The sequence below is a fragment of the Syngnathus scovelli genome, chromosome 1, assembly GCF_024217435.2.
Source record: "Syngnathus scovelli strain Florida chromosome 1, RoL_Ssco_1.2, whole genome shotgun sequence".
Lineage (NCBI taxonomy): Eukaryota > Metazoa > Chordata > Actinopteri > Syngnathiformes > Syngnathidae > Syngnathus > Syngnathus scovelli.
Window position 1 is genome coordinate 28183662 of NC_090847.1, and position 17615 is coordinate 28201276.

General features: G+C 51.2%; 1 protein-coding gene across 4 annotated transcripts; it reads left to right on the forward strand.

Moving 5' to 3' along the window:
* The first annotated feature begins 44 nt into the window (after positions 1-44).
* arap3 (ArfGAP with RhoGAP domain, ankyrin repeat and PH domain 3) lies at positions 45-12150 on the forward strand. Of its 4 annotated transcripts, none has more exons than XM_049741365.1 (35): positions 45-229; positions 3192-3329; positions 3416-4186; positions 4254-4294; positions 4444-4529; positions 4603-4664; positions 4736-4861; positions 5009-5110; positions 5194-5263; positions 5329-5449; positions 5524-5708; positions 5867-5973; positions 6049-6248; positions 6327-6412; positions 6495-6677; positions 7797-7938; positions 8030-8134; positions 8216-8378; positions 8443-8545; positions 8627-8955; positions 9028-9191; positions 9264-9476; positions 9550-9655; positions 9725-9872; positions 9942-10010; positions 10085-10159; positions 10226-10343; positions 10439-10567; positions 10640-10776; positions 10847-10929; positions 11007-11042; positions 11120-11183; positions 11255-11392; positions 11466-11504; positions 11584-12150. In XM_049741365.1, exons 2-35 carry the CDS (start codon positions 3247-3249, stop codon positions 11929-11931), a joined length of 4932 nt encoding a protein of 1643 aa, XP_049597322.1. In that variant the 5' UTR covers positions 45-229; positions 3192-3246; the 3' UTR covers positions 11932-12150. The 4 variants fall into 4 exon arrangements, with proteins under 4 accessions (XP_049597322.1, XP_049597323.1, XP_049597326.1 ...); XM_049741369.1 differs by lacking the exon at positions 5009-5110 and having other exon boundaries at positions 46-229; positions 8627-8825; positions 8892-8955; XM_049741366.2 differs by lacking the exon at positions 5009-5110.
* Positions 12151-17615: the final 5465 nt, after the last annotated feature.

The following is a 17615-nucleotide window of genomic DNA, read 5'->3' on the forward strand; positions in this document are numbered from 1 at the left end:
AACTTTTGTTTTGAAATAGAGCTACCCGGAAGTTGTATACGTTGTTCTTGCTGTGCCTTGACATTGTGAACGTCGGGCGTGTTGAACGTCTGCAATCCAACAGAACTCGCGCAACTCTCGCAAGTCTCAGCACCTGAGTGGATGTGGGTTTGGTTACAGTCCCGGACTGCGTGCGGATCTTGTCAGCCGAACCGAACCGGGGAGGAAAAGGAACCGGAGCACGAGTCAAGTGAGTGACCGCAACGGGTCAAGTTGTTTCGGTCGCGGTTCGGTTCTGTCAGGATTGGACCCAACCGGAAACACACGCACGGACCGTTTGTTCTTGTCCTGCTTGACTGGTCTGGCAGGTCTGCGTACTGGTTTTGCTAGTCTATCTGGTTCTACTGGTTTTAGTAGTTCTACCGCTCTGACCGCTTCTGCTTGTTTTGCCGGTTCCTCTGGTCGGACTGGTTCTAGCTGTTTTGCTTTTTCACTGGTGAGTTTCACATGAGCATTTATTGGTTCTTCTGGTTTTTAGTTGTGGCTTTGCTCCAGTTTTCCAGTTGGTCAAATGTCATGCAATTTCGGCTCAATTGCAAATCCAAACTCTGACGAGCAACGTCTCCTCCTAAATTTAAGTTGCTGTGACGCAGAAAGCAGTTCTCGTGCACCTGACCTGGTTTTCACGTCTGTCATGATGGTTGTGGTCTGGTGTAACTGCGTCTAATTTCTACCGATGGACTTCTTGATGTTGTTTTGTTTTGGACATCATGGAGGTTGGACACCGTGGGATAGTAGGAAACGCAATTTCGATCTCTTTGTATGTCTTGACATGTGAAGAAATTGACAATAAAGCAGACTTTGACACACCTCTCAACAACGAAAAAGCTATAAAATGACTTTTCATGGTTAATAGTTGATATTAAAATACAAATTTCAGTCCTAAAAGGCACAAAATGTATTTTCAACTAGCTTCACTTATGTTGGATTGAAGTCATGTTGTTGTATCGAATTCAGTAATTCTTTTGCATACCACCAGAGGGAGCGCATGTGTAGCAGACTTATAGAATATTTTTTTTTGTCAAATGTCTTTGAAAGAAGGGCGATGCCTGGTATCACTATCTGCTCCTTTCTTGTTTGTAGAAATGTGTGTGCGTGTGTTAGTAAAGGAAAAGGAGGTGTTTGTTTCCTTTCTGACCTTGGGGGGGAGGGTGCGCCATCGTCCTGCCTAACAAATACGCACATACAAAGAGGATGTTGTAAGGCGGCATGTTCCTGTTGAGAACTTCCTGTTGTGATGTCACGGCCATTCGCTGGGCCCTTCCTTTCCTCTGGCCGCTTCCTTAGCGCTCGCTGCGTGTGCACGAGCGTCGCGGCCTGACATCTGTTGCGTAGCACCACAGCGTGACATCACAGCGTGATGACATGACGTGACATCATCTGCATGTAATTTTGTAGCATGAGTCAGCACATCATCATGGCTTGGAGTTGGTCAAGTTTGACTAAGAAAACCAGATTAAAACGCTGCACTGTACCGTCCATCATGGGACTTCGTCAGTAGCACTCATGTGACTACCCGTGCTGCTCTGGTGGCTTCTTCAGGCAAACGTGACATGCAATTACCATGGCAAGTTCAAACGCTCGCTATAAAGCTGAAGGGGCCGGCCACGCCCCTCTGAGTACCTTCAAATCCGGGGGTGGATGCAATTTGTCCAGCGTCTTCCTCAAGTTCTCACGGAGCAAACAACGGGATGTGCAGCTTCCAAGTCCACTTGACCACATAACACACACACGCACACACAGGACTGTTTAGGAAACAGACACCCACCCACACACACACAATTTATTCTTTTGCACAGCACACGTGCAAACACACACACACACTCGTGCATGTAGGAAGTTTGGGTGTGTTTGCGTCCTGCTAAGTCACATGACCTGTTCTGCACCAATTGGCGGTGTCGTTTGTCCGGCGTCGCTACGGTAACGTGTTGAGCCGGCGGCGAAACGTGAGCGTTCGGACCAAACGAGGCCGAGCCGTTCTCGTTGGCGCCGCTTGGTTGATGTGAGCGGGCGGGCAGAGCACAGCAGAACAGACCGGAATGGAACAGAAAGGAACACAACTCCTTTTGTTTAGGAACGCGCCCCCTCGTCGTTCTCGGGAGGGCCGAGGTCAGCCCGACACACATGCTGAACAACGCTTCGCTTGTGTGCGTGTAGGCGCGTGCGCGTGCGCGCGTGCGTGTAACAATAGTCGTCTTGTGCTCGCCTGCATGAAGTCATCATCGGTTGCAATCAATGCAGCCCAATCATCTGCTTCAACTGTGATGAATGAAACATCAATTAGGCCTTGAAAGAGCAAGTTGGCCTCTTATTTCCATGACTTGCTACTATGCTAACATGTTAGCAACATGTTGTGGTCACTTCCTGCAGAGTGAGGAACACGTTTATGATCCTGTTGGGCCACTCCCAGTTATTGATTTCTTCCTGAGATGCTTGCGTGTTAGCTACATGCTTTGGTGGTCGTTTGCTGCTATGCAAGTCGCTCAGGGCCTCCAGTCCCAATGGAGAACTCGTTCTGTCAAAGTAACTGTTGTTACTCATTTTGTCCGCTAGATGGCGCACTGACGTCCACTTTTATGACATAAAATGGCTGTCGCTGAGGACTTGGCCAACTTGTGAAGTTTCACGAGCAAAAGAAGCCTGCTGAAATGCTCTCGTGGCATCTTCACACCACGAAGATTACGCTTGCTTGAAAATGTCGAAATATTTGAAGAGAATGAGTTTACATGGCAGACCGAGACATCTGCGCTCTGCCCTCTTTTTGAAAAGTTCCCACTAGCATTGGTATGCTGCGATGAGTCACTCGAGGTTGTCAATCTTTCCAAACGGATGTGGAAGTTTGTTACTTGAAAAAAATTTGTCCAAAATAGGCTGTTCTATAAAAGCACAGAAAAAAAATCATTATACTGCTTCTTGCCATGCTGACACGTCGGAAACCTGTCATTTGAACATGCTAACATGTTTATTAAATATTTGGAACGCTTCACTTAACATATTGGCAATATAGTTTCGTCACTTCTTGCTATGCTAACATGCTAGCATTAGTTAACTTCCTGCTACACTAAAATAGTAGCAGCATATTTTTTGGGGGGGGCGGGGGCATTTCCTGACATTAATATATGTCATGAATGAATGAATTTATTTTGTTGAAGGTCAGTTACCGATGGGCCGCTGTGACCGGTGATGGCCCCGTGATGGCGTCAGGAGATGGCGCTGGCGATGGTGGTCATGGCGACGCTAGATGCTAACACGGCGGTGGAAACGCTTCTGGCCGCCATCCATTTGGAGAGGTCAGAAGTCACTCGATGCACAAGGCAACGCAGGGGCCGTTTTACAATGATTTGCCCACTTCTTGCGTCCATGTGGTTCCTCACAGGTACCACGCCTCCTTCCAGAGAGCCGGGCTCCTATTGGCCGCCGATGTGGCCCACTTGGATCACGACGCGCTGGTCAGCCTGGGAATCACGGCCACCGGACATCGCAAACGGATCCTGAGACTTCTATCGCAAGTCCAGAGGCGGTTAGCTCAGGGAGCCAATCAGAGAGCGGCGCCTGAGCGACACCATTCCACGACGGACCTGCCGTCGTCTTCTCCGCCCCCATCGTCTCACACGACCTACGGCTTGGAAGCGTTTAGGAACAATTCAGCTCCGGACCTGTCCGCCATGCTGAAGCCGGTGCCCAAACCCAGAACGGTTTTTAACCGGAGGCGCACTGCGCCGGTTCACTTTCACCCTCCTGCGCCTGACGTCGTGCTGTCGCCGCACAGGAGACTCTCCCAAGAGTCCGTCTGCTTTCCGCTTTTAGACGGCATCAACTCACCTTTGTCCGAGTCGACGCCCGTCGGCAGATCGGACGTTTCCCTGCCGCCCGTTCCCCCGAGGGTCGTCCGTCCGGTTCCGCTCACCACATCCCCGTTGCCCTCTACTCCCACCCAAGCGCACGACAACCAACCGCGTCCCGCTTCCTCTTCACCTACGTCTCTTGGTTGCCATGACGATGGCAGGACGTCCTTATCCTCGCGGTGGTCCGGCTCGAGCAGGTTGGAGATGATCTCCAATGACATCTACTGGGGCACCGTGGGGTCCGCCCCTCCGACGCCGCCTCGACATGCAGCTGACAAGAACCGTAGGGAGCAGAGAAACAGGTTTGGACAACGAATCAATTCGTCCATCAGTCAATCAATGATCAATTCTTTTGAATCCTGTTGGCAGTGGCGGCACTTCAAGCAACAACTCGTCAGAATCAGTCAGAGGTGAGTGTGCAAGGTGACATCATCGTGACATCATCACTTTATTCTATCACGTGTGATGTAATCACGCGATGCCAACATGTGCAATGATGTCATGTGTGATGTCATAAGCCATTAAGACATGATTGTGTTTCCACTGGTTGCGTTGACAGACGACCCCGTTGACCTCGACGACGTCATCAGTCCCTACTGTGAAACTCTTTTCCAAAGAGGCGGAGTCAACACGTTTGGCAGCGAAGTGAGTCCGTCGCGCCGCCGTTTTGATGTCGGCACCCACGCGCGATTTCCGTTTCGTTTGTTTTCCCACTCAGATCGACATCAGACGAGACGGAGAAAGCAGGAGGCGGGAGGGGGAATTCGCCGAGCATCATGGGTAAAGCGGGTGTCACCTGACATTCGGGATGTCAGCCGAGTGCCGCGAGACCATAATCGTCCCCTTTGCAGGTGCGCGCTGTCGCCAGACGGCGACGAGGACCAGACCATCTCGCCGTACGCCAGCTACACCTCCCTCAGCGACAGGCCCGCCACGCCCATCATCAGTGGATGGCTGGACAAACTGTCGCCGCAGGGGTGCGTTTGGTTTATGTCGCTGGGAACGGCAAGTAGAAGAAACTTTTTTGATTGAAGCGGCGGGCGGGTCCAGCTGGGGCGATGACGACGTAGTCGCTTTTGCACACGTTAAACGTGTGTGTGTGTCTGTGTGTGTGTGTGTGTCAGGCTTGAGAGTTCAGCACACACTCTCGTTGTGCGTGTCGTCATTTTGGTCCTGTCCTGTGTGTCGTCGTCGTCTTCGTCCTTCTCTTCTTCCTTCTTGACTGGGTGTGTGTGTCTTTCTCTTTTTTTCCACCTTCCGCAACTTTGTTGCGCTCGCCTGACGATGCAGAACTTGTGCTTCATTCCAGGAACTACGTTTTCCAGAAGCGCTTCGTCAAGTTTGACGGCAAAAATCTCATGTATTTTGGAAACGAGAAGGTGAGGTTGGAGTCCATCCTTGACTTTGACGCCGTTGTCATCATCGTCGTCGTCCTCTGTGGCAGGATGCGTACCCCAAAGGAGTTGTCCCGTTGGCTGCCATCCAGATGGCCCGCCCCTCCAAAGACAACAAATTTGAAATTGTGACAAGTCAGCGGATTTTTGTTTTTAAGGCCGATAGCGAAGGTACGCACGTGCATGGGGAAAGCGATTCATTGTTGACTTTGGACCAACTGTGCGTGTTGATGCGCCCGCGTCAGTGCTGAGGCGCCGTTGGGTGTCCACGCTGCAGGACCACGTCCGAGACCAGCTGGTATTCGGGCGGCGCTGGTTGGGTCCCGGTCCCCACTGCCAGAAACACGGCTTCCTGGAGCTGAAAGGAACCAAGTCGAAAGTTTACGTCGCCCTCAACACAGAGCAGATTTGGCTCCACAAAAGCCAGCAGGTGATGTTAGCACAACAGGCTAACACCTTAGCACCACAGACGCTACTCGTTAGCATCTGGGCCGTGCAGAACCTAGATGTTTTTCCGCACGCAATGCCGAGACGTTCTTCCAGCTGTGTGTGTGTGTGTGCGTGATATCTGTTTTTGGACGGTTTCAGTGTTTTCGCACCGGGATCGGCATCACGGTGATCGAGGCCCGCGGCGCCACCATCCGAGATGGGAAAAACAAGAGTTTCGACCTCATCACTCCCTACAGAACTTTCAGGTACCACCTTGGGTCTTTGTCACCTTCGCTGGTCCGTTGCCACAGCGACCTGTCATCAACTCTCTGCCTCTCCAGCTTCACGGCCGACTCGGACCGGGAGAAGCGGGACTGGATGGAGGCGCTGCAGGAGGCCATCGCCGAGACCCTGTCGGATTACGAGGTGGCGGAGAAGATCTGGTCCAACCGCTCCAACCGCACGTGTGCCGATTGCCAGGCCGTCAACCCCGACTGGGCTTCCATCAACTTGTGCGTGGTCATCTGCAAGAATTGTGCCGGTACGCCCGCGTTAGCTACATGCTAGCATGTTCGTATGGTGGACTTTCATAATGATGTCATTCAATTCTCAAGTGCAGGTCAGCACAGAGGTTTGGGCACCATGGTTTCCAAAGTCCAGAGTCTGAAACTGGACACCAGCGTGTGGAGCAACCAAATTGTGCAAGTAAGTCTTGAATCGGCTCAAGACCTGAAACGACTGGAATCGCTTCGACTCGTCTTTTATGTACTCGTTGTTCGCGTGGCAGCTCTTCATCATGCTGGGTAACGATCGCGCCAACGAGTTCTGGGCCGCCCACTTGTCCCAGTCCGACGAGCTGGACTGCGACGCGTCGCCGAGTCAGCGGCGAGATTTCATCGGTCAGAAGTACCGGGAAGGACGCTTCCGACTGGACCATCCCGCTTTCAGCAGCCAGGAACAGCTGCTCAAGGTGCGCATTTGGAAACCACAGGAATATTTGAGCCGGCGTTCTTTTGACAGTACACCTAAATCTCGATTTTAGGCGGACTTTGGGGTCCAGAATTTGGGAATCGCGTTACCCCCAAAAGTGCGTTGTTTGGAAAGTCTTTTTAGTAAGGCATATTTTTAAGGCAGCTGAAGGGTTCCTTTGGTGTTTTTTAATTTTGATCAGGCGTGTTGTTGGGCAGCCGAAGGCGGCCATCAGCCACCGTGAATGCTCGTCGTCCGTGAATACATGGAAGTCTGTTGACGTTTTAGTCAAAGAGAAACAATACGCACAAGATGATATCAGGCGGACGGAGTAAGTCATTTTGATGCCATTGGTGTGGAAGAGAGGAGAAAAAAAAAAAGGGTGGATGAGACGCGTCTGCGAACTTCCCCCTTCCCGAATCAAAAAAAAAAACGTAGCTACCTGTAATATAAAGTAGTCATAAAGATCTGTCAAACACCTTTAAATTGGTCAGGGAAATTCATCAAATTACTAGCGCTGGTTTGCAGTGAGATTCTTTCCTTGCTTAAGAAACACAGCGTACTTTCTCTTTTGCTTTGTTTTTGATATCTTGTGACACTTTTTGCTTTCATTTGTAGTTTTCTCTTATCCTGTAAAGTCATGTCATCTGGATGTCTTTTAAATACATACACACTGCGGTACGAATGCAGATCCACCTACCTACCTACCTACCTACCTACCTACCTACCTACCTACCTACCTACCTACCTACCTACCTACCTACCTACCTACCTACCTACCTACCTACCTACCTACCTACCTACCTACCTACCTACCTACCTACCTACCTACCTACCTACCTACCTACCTACCTACCTACCTACCTACCTACCTACCTACCTACCTACCTACCTACCTACCTACCTACATCCAGCCGTTCATCTTTGTATGGCCCTTATATCATCCATTTAACTTAAAACTATATTTATGACCCCCCCTAAAAAGGGGGTCCATGACTAAACGGCGAAAAGTCGCGTGAAATGGAATCATGTCAAATGGAGATGGCGTATGTGGGCGATGATAGCAAGTTCTTGGCAACGCTACGTGTTCCTTACCGCACTTTTTTGCGTCTCCCTTCAGGTTTTGTGTTCGGCGGTCTCTGAGCACACACTCCTCAAAACTGTCACTCATATCTTCTCTGAGGCCAGATCCATTTACCTGACAGCCACAGCACACGGACAGCAACCAACGAGAGACCTACTTGATCACTACCCCGCATCGGGTCAGAACCACTGCCCAGACTTGTCCTACTACTAATACTACTGCAGTGCAGTGTTGTATGGCCAATAGAACTTCCTGTGGTCTGGTCCCAGATCCAGGCGTCTACGACGAGATCATGAAGACCATCCTTCATTCGGGCTACCTTTTCAAATCCAACTGCGCCAGCAGAGGGACGCTGTCTCGCCGTTCTCGAGAAGGTTGGCCTTGTCGTCCTGACAGAACCATGTTCCTCCGCAGCTCTTTGTTCCCTTCACATCCCGTCCTCTGGACTGCCGCAGACTTTCAGAAGTTCTGGTGCTCGGTGGATCAGTCACTGTTCCTGTACCAGACGTCGCGATCGGCAGAGCCGTGCGTGGAGTTCAACCTGAAGGACGTCGTGTGTTTGGGAGTGGGCCGACCCGACTCGTCCAACAGCAACAACAACAACGGCTTTGTGGACAGGTTAGGTCGGCACTGCGTGGCACAGAACTTAACGCGCAATCAACGGACCGCTTTTCCCGCTCAGGTTCCGGTACACCTTTGAGTTGTATTTGACCTCGGACAAAGTCCATCAGTTTGGTGTGGAGACGGCCGAGGTTCTGCACACCTGGACCAGCGCCATCGGGAAGGTTTGATGTTGATGATTGTCCCCTCGGCCAAAGACGGAACGGGCCCGAAGATAGAACCGCCGTGTGGTGTTTGCTCTCCAGGCCGCGACGCCGCTCAGCTGTCACTGCCTGCTGACTCGGGAGTTTGAACGCATCGGACGCTTGCAGTACCGAGCCATGTTGGACCCTCAGCAATGGAAGGAGGCGTACTTTGTCCTGCAGAAGTCCAACCTCTTCATCTGTCCGCAAAACGACGGCGCCGCAGAAGACATCATCAACCTCAAGCGTCTCCAGGAGCTGAGTTCGGTGTCTATGAGAACAAAGTCTTCTAGAGACCACGTCCAGATTCCGATTCTTTCTTTTGAAGGTGTCGCTTCGGAAGGCCAGAGCCACGAGAAGAAAGAAATTCTGGTTTTGGTGGAGAAGGGCAGGTGAGCGGACCTTGGCATCGGCTGCTTCTCTTTCAGCTGCTCTCGGGAGGTCTGACGTTGCCGTTGTGTCAGGACGTTCCACTTGCGGGGCGTGGGCCGCACCGACTTCAGCTTGTGGTATTCGGACATCCAGCGGGCCGGCGGCGGGAAAGGAAACGCTCTGCGAGAGCAGCAGCTGAGCAGGAACGACATCCCCATAATTGTGGACAGCTGCATCGCCTTCATCACGCAGTACGGTCAGTATGCCGGCGCCTGGGGGGGGGGGGGGCGGGGCTTGGCGTCTCCAACCACGGTGTGGACGTCCGCAGGTCTGAGCCACGAAGGGATCTACCGCAAGAACGGAGCCAAGTCCAGGATCAAACTGCTCATGGAGCAGTTCCGGAAAGATGCTCGCAACGTGAAACTGCGCATCGGAGACCACTTTATCGAGGACGTGACCGACGTCCTCAAGCGCTTCTTCCGGGAGATCGACGACCCCGTCTTCATGGCCGACCTCCACCCGCTGTGGCAGGAAGCCGCCAGTGAGTCGACTTCCTGCCTAGCGTGGAGGAGCCGCCAGCATCTGCAAACTCTTGTCTCCTGTTTGCCCCTCAGAGACCCAGTTGAAGGTTTCCAGGTTAGACCGCTACAAGGAGATCATCCGGACCCTTCCGCGGGTCAACCGGATGACGCTGGCTGCCCTCGTGAGCCACCTCTATAGGTGAGTCCCGATTGGCCCAGCGTGGCGTGTCATCTGCGTCACGAAATCACGACCGGTTGCTCCCGCCAGGGTCCAGAAATGTGCCGACCTGAACCAGATGTGCACCAAGAACCTCTCGCTGCTCTTTGCTCCCAGCCTCTTCCAAACGGACGGCAAAGGAGAGCATGAAGTGAAGATCATGGAAGATCTCATTGACAACTACTTGTATGTTTTTGACGTGAGTAGGCCCTTCTCCAATGTCCGCTTTCAGAGTGCGCAGCCGATTGGACTTGTTGCTTCTCGTCAGATTGATGAAGAGCACCAGAATCAGATGGAGTTGGAGATCAGTCTCATCACTTCCTGGAAGGACACTCAAGTAACGATGGCGTCTCGGGGTGGGCGGAGTCAGTCTTAAAGCGGGATGAGTCAATGTGCTGCTTGCGTGTTCAGTTGTCGCAGGCGGGAGATCTGATCATCGAGGTCTACCTGGAGACGAAGATGCCCGACAGCTGCATCACCCTTAAAGTAAGGCGTACATGTACATCCTGTTGCCATGGTAACAGCCGTCCTTTAACGCCGCTGTCCCTTCAGGTGTCGCCCAGCATGTGTGCAGAGGAGCTGACCAATCAGGTTCTCTATATGAGGAACGTCCCACCTGGTGACAAAGATGTCTGGATGACATTTGAGGTTATCGAGGATGGAGAGCTGGGTGCGTCCTCATGCGCACACGAAAAAGAAAACAAAAAAAACACGTGCATGCTTATGTCTGAGGTGTGTTTTCTTTTTTTTTTTTTGCTTCCACAGAGCGTCCGTTGCATCCCAAAGAAAAAGTTCTGGAGCAGGCGCTGCAGTGGTGCAAGATGGACAACCCCAGCTCCGCCTATTTTGTGGTGAAGAGGGTCCCGAAACGGGATGGCATCGACATCCTCACCTGTAGGTGGCGCACACGTCAACACACGCATGCATGAAAGCAGCATAGCTCTGACCTACTTGCGTGACCTTTAGCCTACAAGAGCGACCTGATGAAGGTCGGCGTGCTGAGGTGTCGCGAGGAGACCCCCAAACTGCTTCAGGGAAACAAATTCCAGGAGAGAAGCTTCCAGATCAAGAACAACAAACTGCTGTTGCTCAAAGACAAGAAGGTACCGAATAACCGACTGAGGGACGTTTGAGTGAGGCCCAACGTGTTGTCGCCTCACTTTTGGACTTCAGAGCTTCAAAGCGGAGAAGGAGTGGCCGCTGAAGACCATGAAGGTCTACATGGGGGTCCGCAGGAAACTCAAAGCGCCAACAAGGTGACTGGCGACGCATGGATCAATTTGTTTTTTCTTTTTTCATGCTAAGTTAGGCTAACATTTGATTGCGCTCATAGATGGGGCTTCACCGTGATGTCACACAAAAATCAACTGTAAGTTGCACGTTTAGCGCCCGGCGCGGGCCTATTTGCGCCGGCGGATGAACATATGGACGCATATGTGCGCGCAGGTTCCTTTGTTGCCAGAGTGAGGCCGACTTGTGGGACTGGGTGGGCAGCTTCCTCAAAGCTCAGGTGAGTTTTTCCCGCTTCTATCGCCGCCGCCGCCGCCCCGTGGTCACCTCCCACCTCTGTGCCTTGGGCAGAACGACGAGCCGGGCCCTCCCGTCTTGCGCCGCCACTCTTCGTCCGACATCGCCAAGCAGAAGTTCGGCACGATGCCGCTGGTGCCCATTCGAGGGGATGACAGCAACCATGGCATGCTCTCGGCCAATCAGACACTAGTAAGCGGCTTCCAACTTTAAAATCCCTTCACTCGGCTTTGAGCTGAATGCAAATATTTTTTGCTGTCTGCAGAGGAAACTTCACGACCGCAGGACGCTCTCCATGTACTTTGTGAGTCTCTCCCCAACTTCTGACTCGACTGTCGAGAGCGGCCCGAGCGCTCTTGACTCTAGCACGCTTGCGTCCGCAGCCCATGAAGGTCCAGCAGGACAGCGCCGAGGAGCGTTCTGATTCGCCGGAGCCGCTCTACGAGGAGGTGGGCGACTTTGGGCTGCAGGTGCTCAAATCCCTGGAAAACAGCTTCCTGTCCAGCGGCGACGACCACAAGCAGGAGACCCGGGACACGCCGGAGGTCCGGCCGCTTCCAGCCCCTCATGGAGTCGCTGATGCGCAACCGGCGTCTTGCCCGCAGGCCGGCTGCACGCCGTCTCAAGAGCTCCTGCTGCAGGAAATGACGTCAGCGTTCGCGAGGAAGGCCGACCAAAATGAAGGGGAGGAGCAAGGAGAGGAGGAGCAGGAGGAGCTCAGAGTCATTTGACTGACACCAGAAAAATATCAACGGCTGCGATGGCAGAAGGTGGCCTGCAGAGGGCATTGCTGCACGCTTAATGTACATGACCTGTGGAATGTGAGGCACACACACACACACACACACACACACTCATCATGGGGACTGTTTTAGATGAAGGCAACATTGTCTGTCAGACGTTGACACGATTCATAAATTGCATAATAAATGTTGCGGCTGTCGAACTCATGCACAAGTTGTCCTTTGGCTTATTTCGATGAGATTCATCATGTCTACTTCATGAATGTAGACAGATTCTTTTGTTCAGACAGTAAAAGATTTTAGTTGTTACATTGCTAACAAAACAACTAAAAACTTTGTTTGAACCAAAGAATCTTTATATTGTCTTTGGCTGTTTTGCACGGTTGTCATGGCGACGATAATTTCTATGGTGATCGAAGGTTCGAATGCTCTAAATATTTGATGATTCCAATCTGCGTTTTTTTCCCCCTCTTTTGGGGGAGACAAGAAGCTTTTGCAGGCTGTAATTTTTAGAGCCAGCAGCAGGTGGCAGCACAAGCACACACCGACGTACAGGTATTGTTGCGACCAATGATTGACATGAGCTCTCCTGACTTTTCTCAGCAGGGAATTTGCTGAACTTCCTGTGTGTCTCTCCAACTTCCTGTGTTGACACTTGTCCAGGTGAATCGTGAGACTTCTCTGGCTTGGAGTTAAGGACGTGCGGGAATTGGGGTCACATCGGGTTTTACAGGTCGGACACCTGGCACTGAGTGGACGTTTGCATGTGACCTCTTTATGTGACTGCCCCCCCCCCACCCGCCCTCCCCTCTTCACAAAAAAAGCAGACCCTTTGCAGGAAAACTGAAACCACTCAAATCTGTCTCTAAGTGACTGAATGCCCTCAGGGTGATACACAACGTGCACACAAACACTTTGTTGGATTCGTATCGGTTGAGATTCCGTTTGTTAGTCATCTACTTTTGAAAAATATTGAATATCAACCAACATTTGGTTATAATCTATTACGACGATGGAGTCAGCTGATCTAAGGTCTTCGTAAGAAGCGACACACACATTCGTAGTGAATTAATACTCATATTGACCTTGCTTTCTCACACGAGGTCTTTTGGTGTGTGAGTGTATATGTATTGAGGGGGGGGGCGGGGTCGAGGGGTTCCTCACATGAAATCCTTCATTGTGCTCTTCTATACAATGACCTCTGACCTCGGCTGAAGCTGTGAATTGTCCTCTTTTTCTTTTTCGTCTTCAACTTTGACTTCACTTTGCCAAATGTGTCATCTCATTCGCACACATACGCACACACATGCACACACACGCACAGCTCTTTGTAATGTGGACCTGGCTGGATGTCTGCATGCTCAAGTCTGTCACACATACACACACACACACACACTTGTTACCATCGTGTGTGTGTGTGTGTGTGTTAACTGCCTGTGTCGTCCATCTCAGTGCAGATGTCTCTTTTTAATTTGCGTAGAAAGCAACAATCAGCCCCATCTGGCCCCGTTTTACTTCCCCGTGAAAAATCACCTCTGTGCCCCCCCCCCCCACTAAATCTCCTCACTAAGCCGCACACACACGCTCACACACACAGAGCTGCCATGCAGAACGGTGTGGGTGTCAGAGGATTGAAAGCCAATCAAAAAGCTATAGAAGAGTGCTTTGCTTTGCCTTGCCGTGCACAGACACAATTGAGTGCCGACGGGTGGGGGCCATGCATCCCCCCCCCCCCCGACCAGCTCAGTGTTTGGGGGCCGCGGGGTCCCGTTAGCAAAGAAGCCCAGAAAGCCGGGACAGGACAGATGGGTTGAGGGAAGCCGGGCTTGCACGCGCACTCTCATCGGTTAGCAGCGTTAGCACAACCGCAACAACTCATCACCGATTGATCACAACACTCGATTGCATTTATCGTTCATCTGCGAACGCTCCACGTCTCTCTAATCTGTTCTAGAAATCACTGCACAAGATTTTAGTCGAAATTCTAAAACGTTGTTCTTGAGAGGCATTTTGACCATTTAAAATGACAGCACCTCTCCGAACGATGAATCGATTTTCAAACGAGTTGTCGATGAATTAGACGGCGCCACTCTACAACTGCATGAGACGCAAGAGAATAGAACGGAACGTAATGGAAATGAAATTCGAGAGCAGCCAAGACATTTTCTTCGCCGGATGACCGTCAACGTCAGTAGACGTCGTCCTGACGGTCATGTGACATCATTGCGACATCATCACAGCCACATGACCGTTTGGTATTTGGCTTGCGATGAAAACCTTGCCAGAATTCCTTCAGTCGCAAGACAGCGGACTCGGTGATTGATGTTGGACTCTCAAGAGATGCTTTTTGTCTTTTGTCATTTGCTCTTTTTGTCTCGTGACAGCCCCGAGTGTCCCTCAGACGCCATTGTGATCAGGACAAAGACCTTCTCCTCTTTTCTTATCACAGCACCGGCGGATCCTCCTCTGCTGACGCGCCGCGACTCGCTCGCGTGCTCAAACCTGCCAACGCACGTGAGATGACATTTTGCATTTCTGTAAATAGAAAAACTAAATTCCATAATGGCCACCAAGTCATCAAATTGACACTCGAGCAGCGACCCCCCCACCGACGGGTCCGTGTTGGGCCGCACGTTGACGCTGAAGGCCCTGGGCAGATTACATTCACATGGCAACGCATACACGCTGACATCTGATTGGACAATGTAACGCTAGAGCTCAGCCCGGAGACATCTGCAGGCCACGCAGATAAACACTTGCTCGGCATTGTTGGGGCGTGGCCTCATCGGCGGCGAACGTGTGAGGAAAGCTCAACTCGCGTGCTCATGTGTGTCAGCGTGTGTGTAGAGTCACGATGTCAACTTGCAAAATCCTGGCTGATCCCCGAAAGGAGCGCCAGGGCCAGCGAGGCGGGCGGGCCTTGGCTACCATTGAGGGAGGATTACGCACGAGACCACTCAAGTGATTGACACGCCATTCAAATGTTGGGTGTGTGTCTTTTGATGATCAGTGTCGTCACCTCTCACACACTCAAGTGGAGTGAGGTGCATGTTTTGGGTCACCTGTAGATGAATATTTCTGTCCGTGTTGTCTGGTGATAGCAAGGTGGTGCTGACCCGATGACATCACACTTTCGGAACAAGGCTGGATGACCTTGTTAACTCCCCAGTGTGTGTGTGTGTGTGTGTGTGTGTGTGAGTGCGCGTGTGCGCGGCAGCTGAAGGTAAAACAAGGTGAGCCTGCGAGGAGGCCGGAAATATCCGCGGGTCCCCGCCCCGCCCTCCATTAGAAAGGATGAAAGTGGTGCCAGGCATCGTCTTGTTCAGGTAACCATGGCAACCGCAAAGCCAGCCCCATGTACCCCCGTGGCCTCGTTTCAACGTAATCTGCCCACAAAAAAAAAAGTAAAAATAAAACAAAAAGCAAAACAAAAGAAAGTCTGGGAAGGTCTCGGAAGGCGGCACCGCCGACGGCTCCGGTTACAGGTCTGGTCTTGGGCCACGCCCCTTTCTTGCAACCCTAATTACAGACAAAGACATCATTTACTACATTTATTTTCTGTGTGTGCCCATTTCCACTTCTTATTTTCATATAGTTGTGGAAAAGTATGCAAAGACTTTGAAATGAGCTGGAAATAAAGTTATCCAGTGGTGGCCAAGCACATCTTTTTGTTGGACACACCATAAAACAATAAAACCTTTCGAAGAGCTAAGAGAATCCAGTCAAGGTGAGACGTCAAGCAAAAGGAATGGATGTGGGGACGTAGCAAAGACCAAAAAACATTAAAAAGATCCACAAAAATTTCAGGGTTGACATTTAAATTAGGGCTGCTTTGCTACTTCGGGGCCTGGACGCATTGCTTCCTTCCGTGGGAAATGACAATTGAAAACGTTTCTCTGGACATTTTGTCTGCCGATTGATGGCTGCGGCAAGAGGACAGAAGAAAATCCAAGGTCAAGCCCACGGAGGTGCGATGCGGTCGACGGACAAAAACGTTTCGGCCATGTCACCCAACGTGTGCTTCTGTCATTTTTTCCTCTCTTTTGTCCCCAGCAGGTCACTTGGCGCATTTTGAAACGTCTCGGAGCAGAGAGCAAAATTGACGACAAGAGAAAGAAAAGAAACGAGAGCGCGCCAGAAGATGAAATGAGAGCTGATCTTCAGAAGAGGTCAGAGGTCAAAGCAGCACGACCGCCGCCAGTGGTTGGCTTGACCTTTGACCAGACAGGCTGCTCGACAGCCTTCAAAGACAAGATCCAAAATGTCATCCAGTTCTTGAAAATGGACGAGCGCAAATCTGCTGGAAGAAATGCCGAAAATGATTTTCTTTTTTTTTTTTTTTCAGCACCCCCAAAAGGAATTTTTTTCTGTGAAAATGACCAACTGTACTTTAACCTTAAGTCGTTTGGAACCCGGAACCTTCCGTCTGCAAGGCAGAGTCGCTCTCCACTTTTCCACCGTGCTGCTGAGAAGTAAGTAAAGCTCATCAGACTCAATTGCAAACTACATTAGGATGAGCACACTTTGGCATCCAGTTTCTTTTGTTCATCTCAACATATGTGCGAGCACACAAACACACACATATACACACGCGTGCACACACAGGTGCGGCAGGAACAGCAACATAAAGCTGCTCTCAGGTCAGTTTGTTTAATGATAAAAGTGTGCACCACCTGCTCTTATGGGTGTGTGTGTGTGTATCCTGTGTGTGTGTCCTGTGCACATTTACACAATCACTTAGTGTTTCCGCATTGGACTTGATTGAATTTGTGAAATGTATTATAAATCTGACTTTTTTTTCAGGGTTAAAGGTCACAAAAACTACACATCGTTGTCATCATCATCAACATTCATGCTGGTGAGGGAATTTCAATCAACATTTCAACACACACACAAGTGTTGTGTTGTTGTGGTGCGCAGCGGGTGCGCCGCTGACGCATCCTGTTGAAAGCAGCAGAAAAAGTGGCCTAAAAAGCGGAACGTCGTGAAAAAGCCGGCCAAAGAAAAAAGTAAAAAGCGGAACGTCGTGAAAAAGCCATTAAAAGAATATTTTGGCTGCCCCCCCCCCTCCCCGACACACAAACAAATGCAAATGGATGTGAGAAGTTTAGAGCGGGACCCCCGTATGAGAGGGGCTCTGAATGGGCTCTAAAGGAGCCTCTAATTAATCTAAGTACGGCACCAATAGGCCCACTTGGAATTTTGTTCTCCTCTTTATGTGAATGGAGGGTGGGGGCGGGGGAGGGAGGGGGGCAAAGAAAGAGAAAGAAAAGAGAGAAGGGATCAGGCCTCCACCTTTTCTATCGGCGGGCCCGCCTCATTCAGACCGGCCGTGTTTAACAGCCCCCCCCCCTCGCCCCCCACAGCCCGCCCGACACACACCCTCACGCCCGGGCATCCGGCAACGGACTTTTTTTTTTTTTTTTTTAAATGGCTCCATTCAAGCTGGGCTGCCGGTGTCGGTCAGTGTCCCGGTCCCGGTCCTGGTCCCGGTTGTGGTCCCAGCAAGGTCAGCTGGACAAAGGCGACAGAAGGGGGCGTTTGTGGTCAATCAGTAACGGAGCTAAAGGGCATGCGCCTGTGGGGAGTTGGCCGGCTTCTAAAAGGGCTTTGAGAGAACCCAACCCAACCCAATCCATCCACCCCCCCCCCCCCCCCCCACCACACACACA

Bases quoted from the DNA above. Each gene is read 5' to 3' on its own strand.
- arap3 (XM_049741365.1), top strand. From the start codon at position 3,247: ATGGCGCTGGCGATGGTGGTCATGGCGACGCTAGATGCTAACACGGCG. The intron at 4,862-5,008 runs GTGCGTTTGGTT...TGTGTGTGTCAG, and splicing joins GACAAACTGTCGCCGCAGGG to GCTTGAGAGTTCAGCACACA. The intron at 10,160-10,225 runs GTAAGGCGTACA...CTGTCCCTTCAG, and splicing joins ACAGCTGCATCACCCTTAAA to GTGTCGCCCAGCATGTGTGC.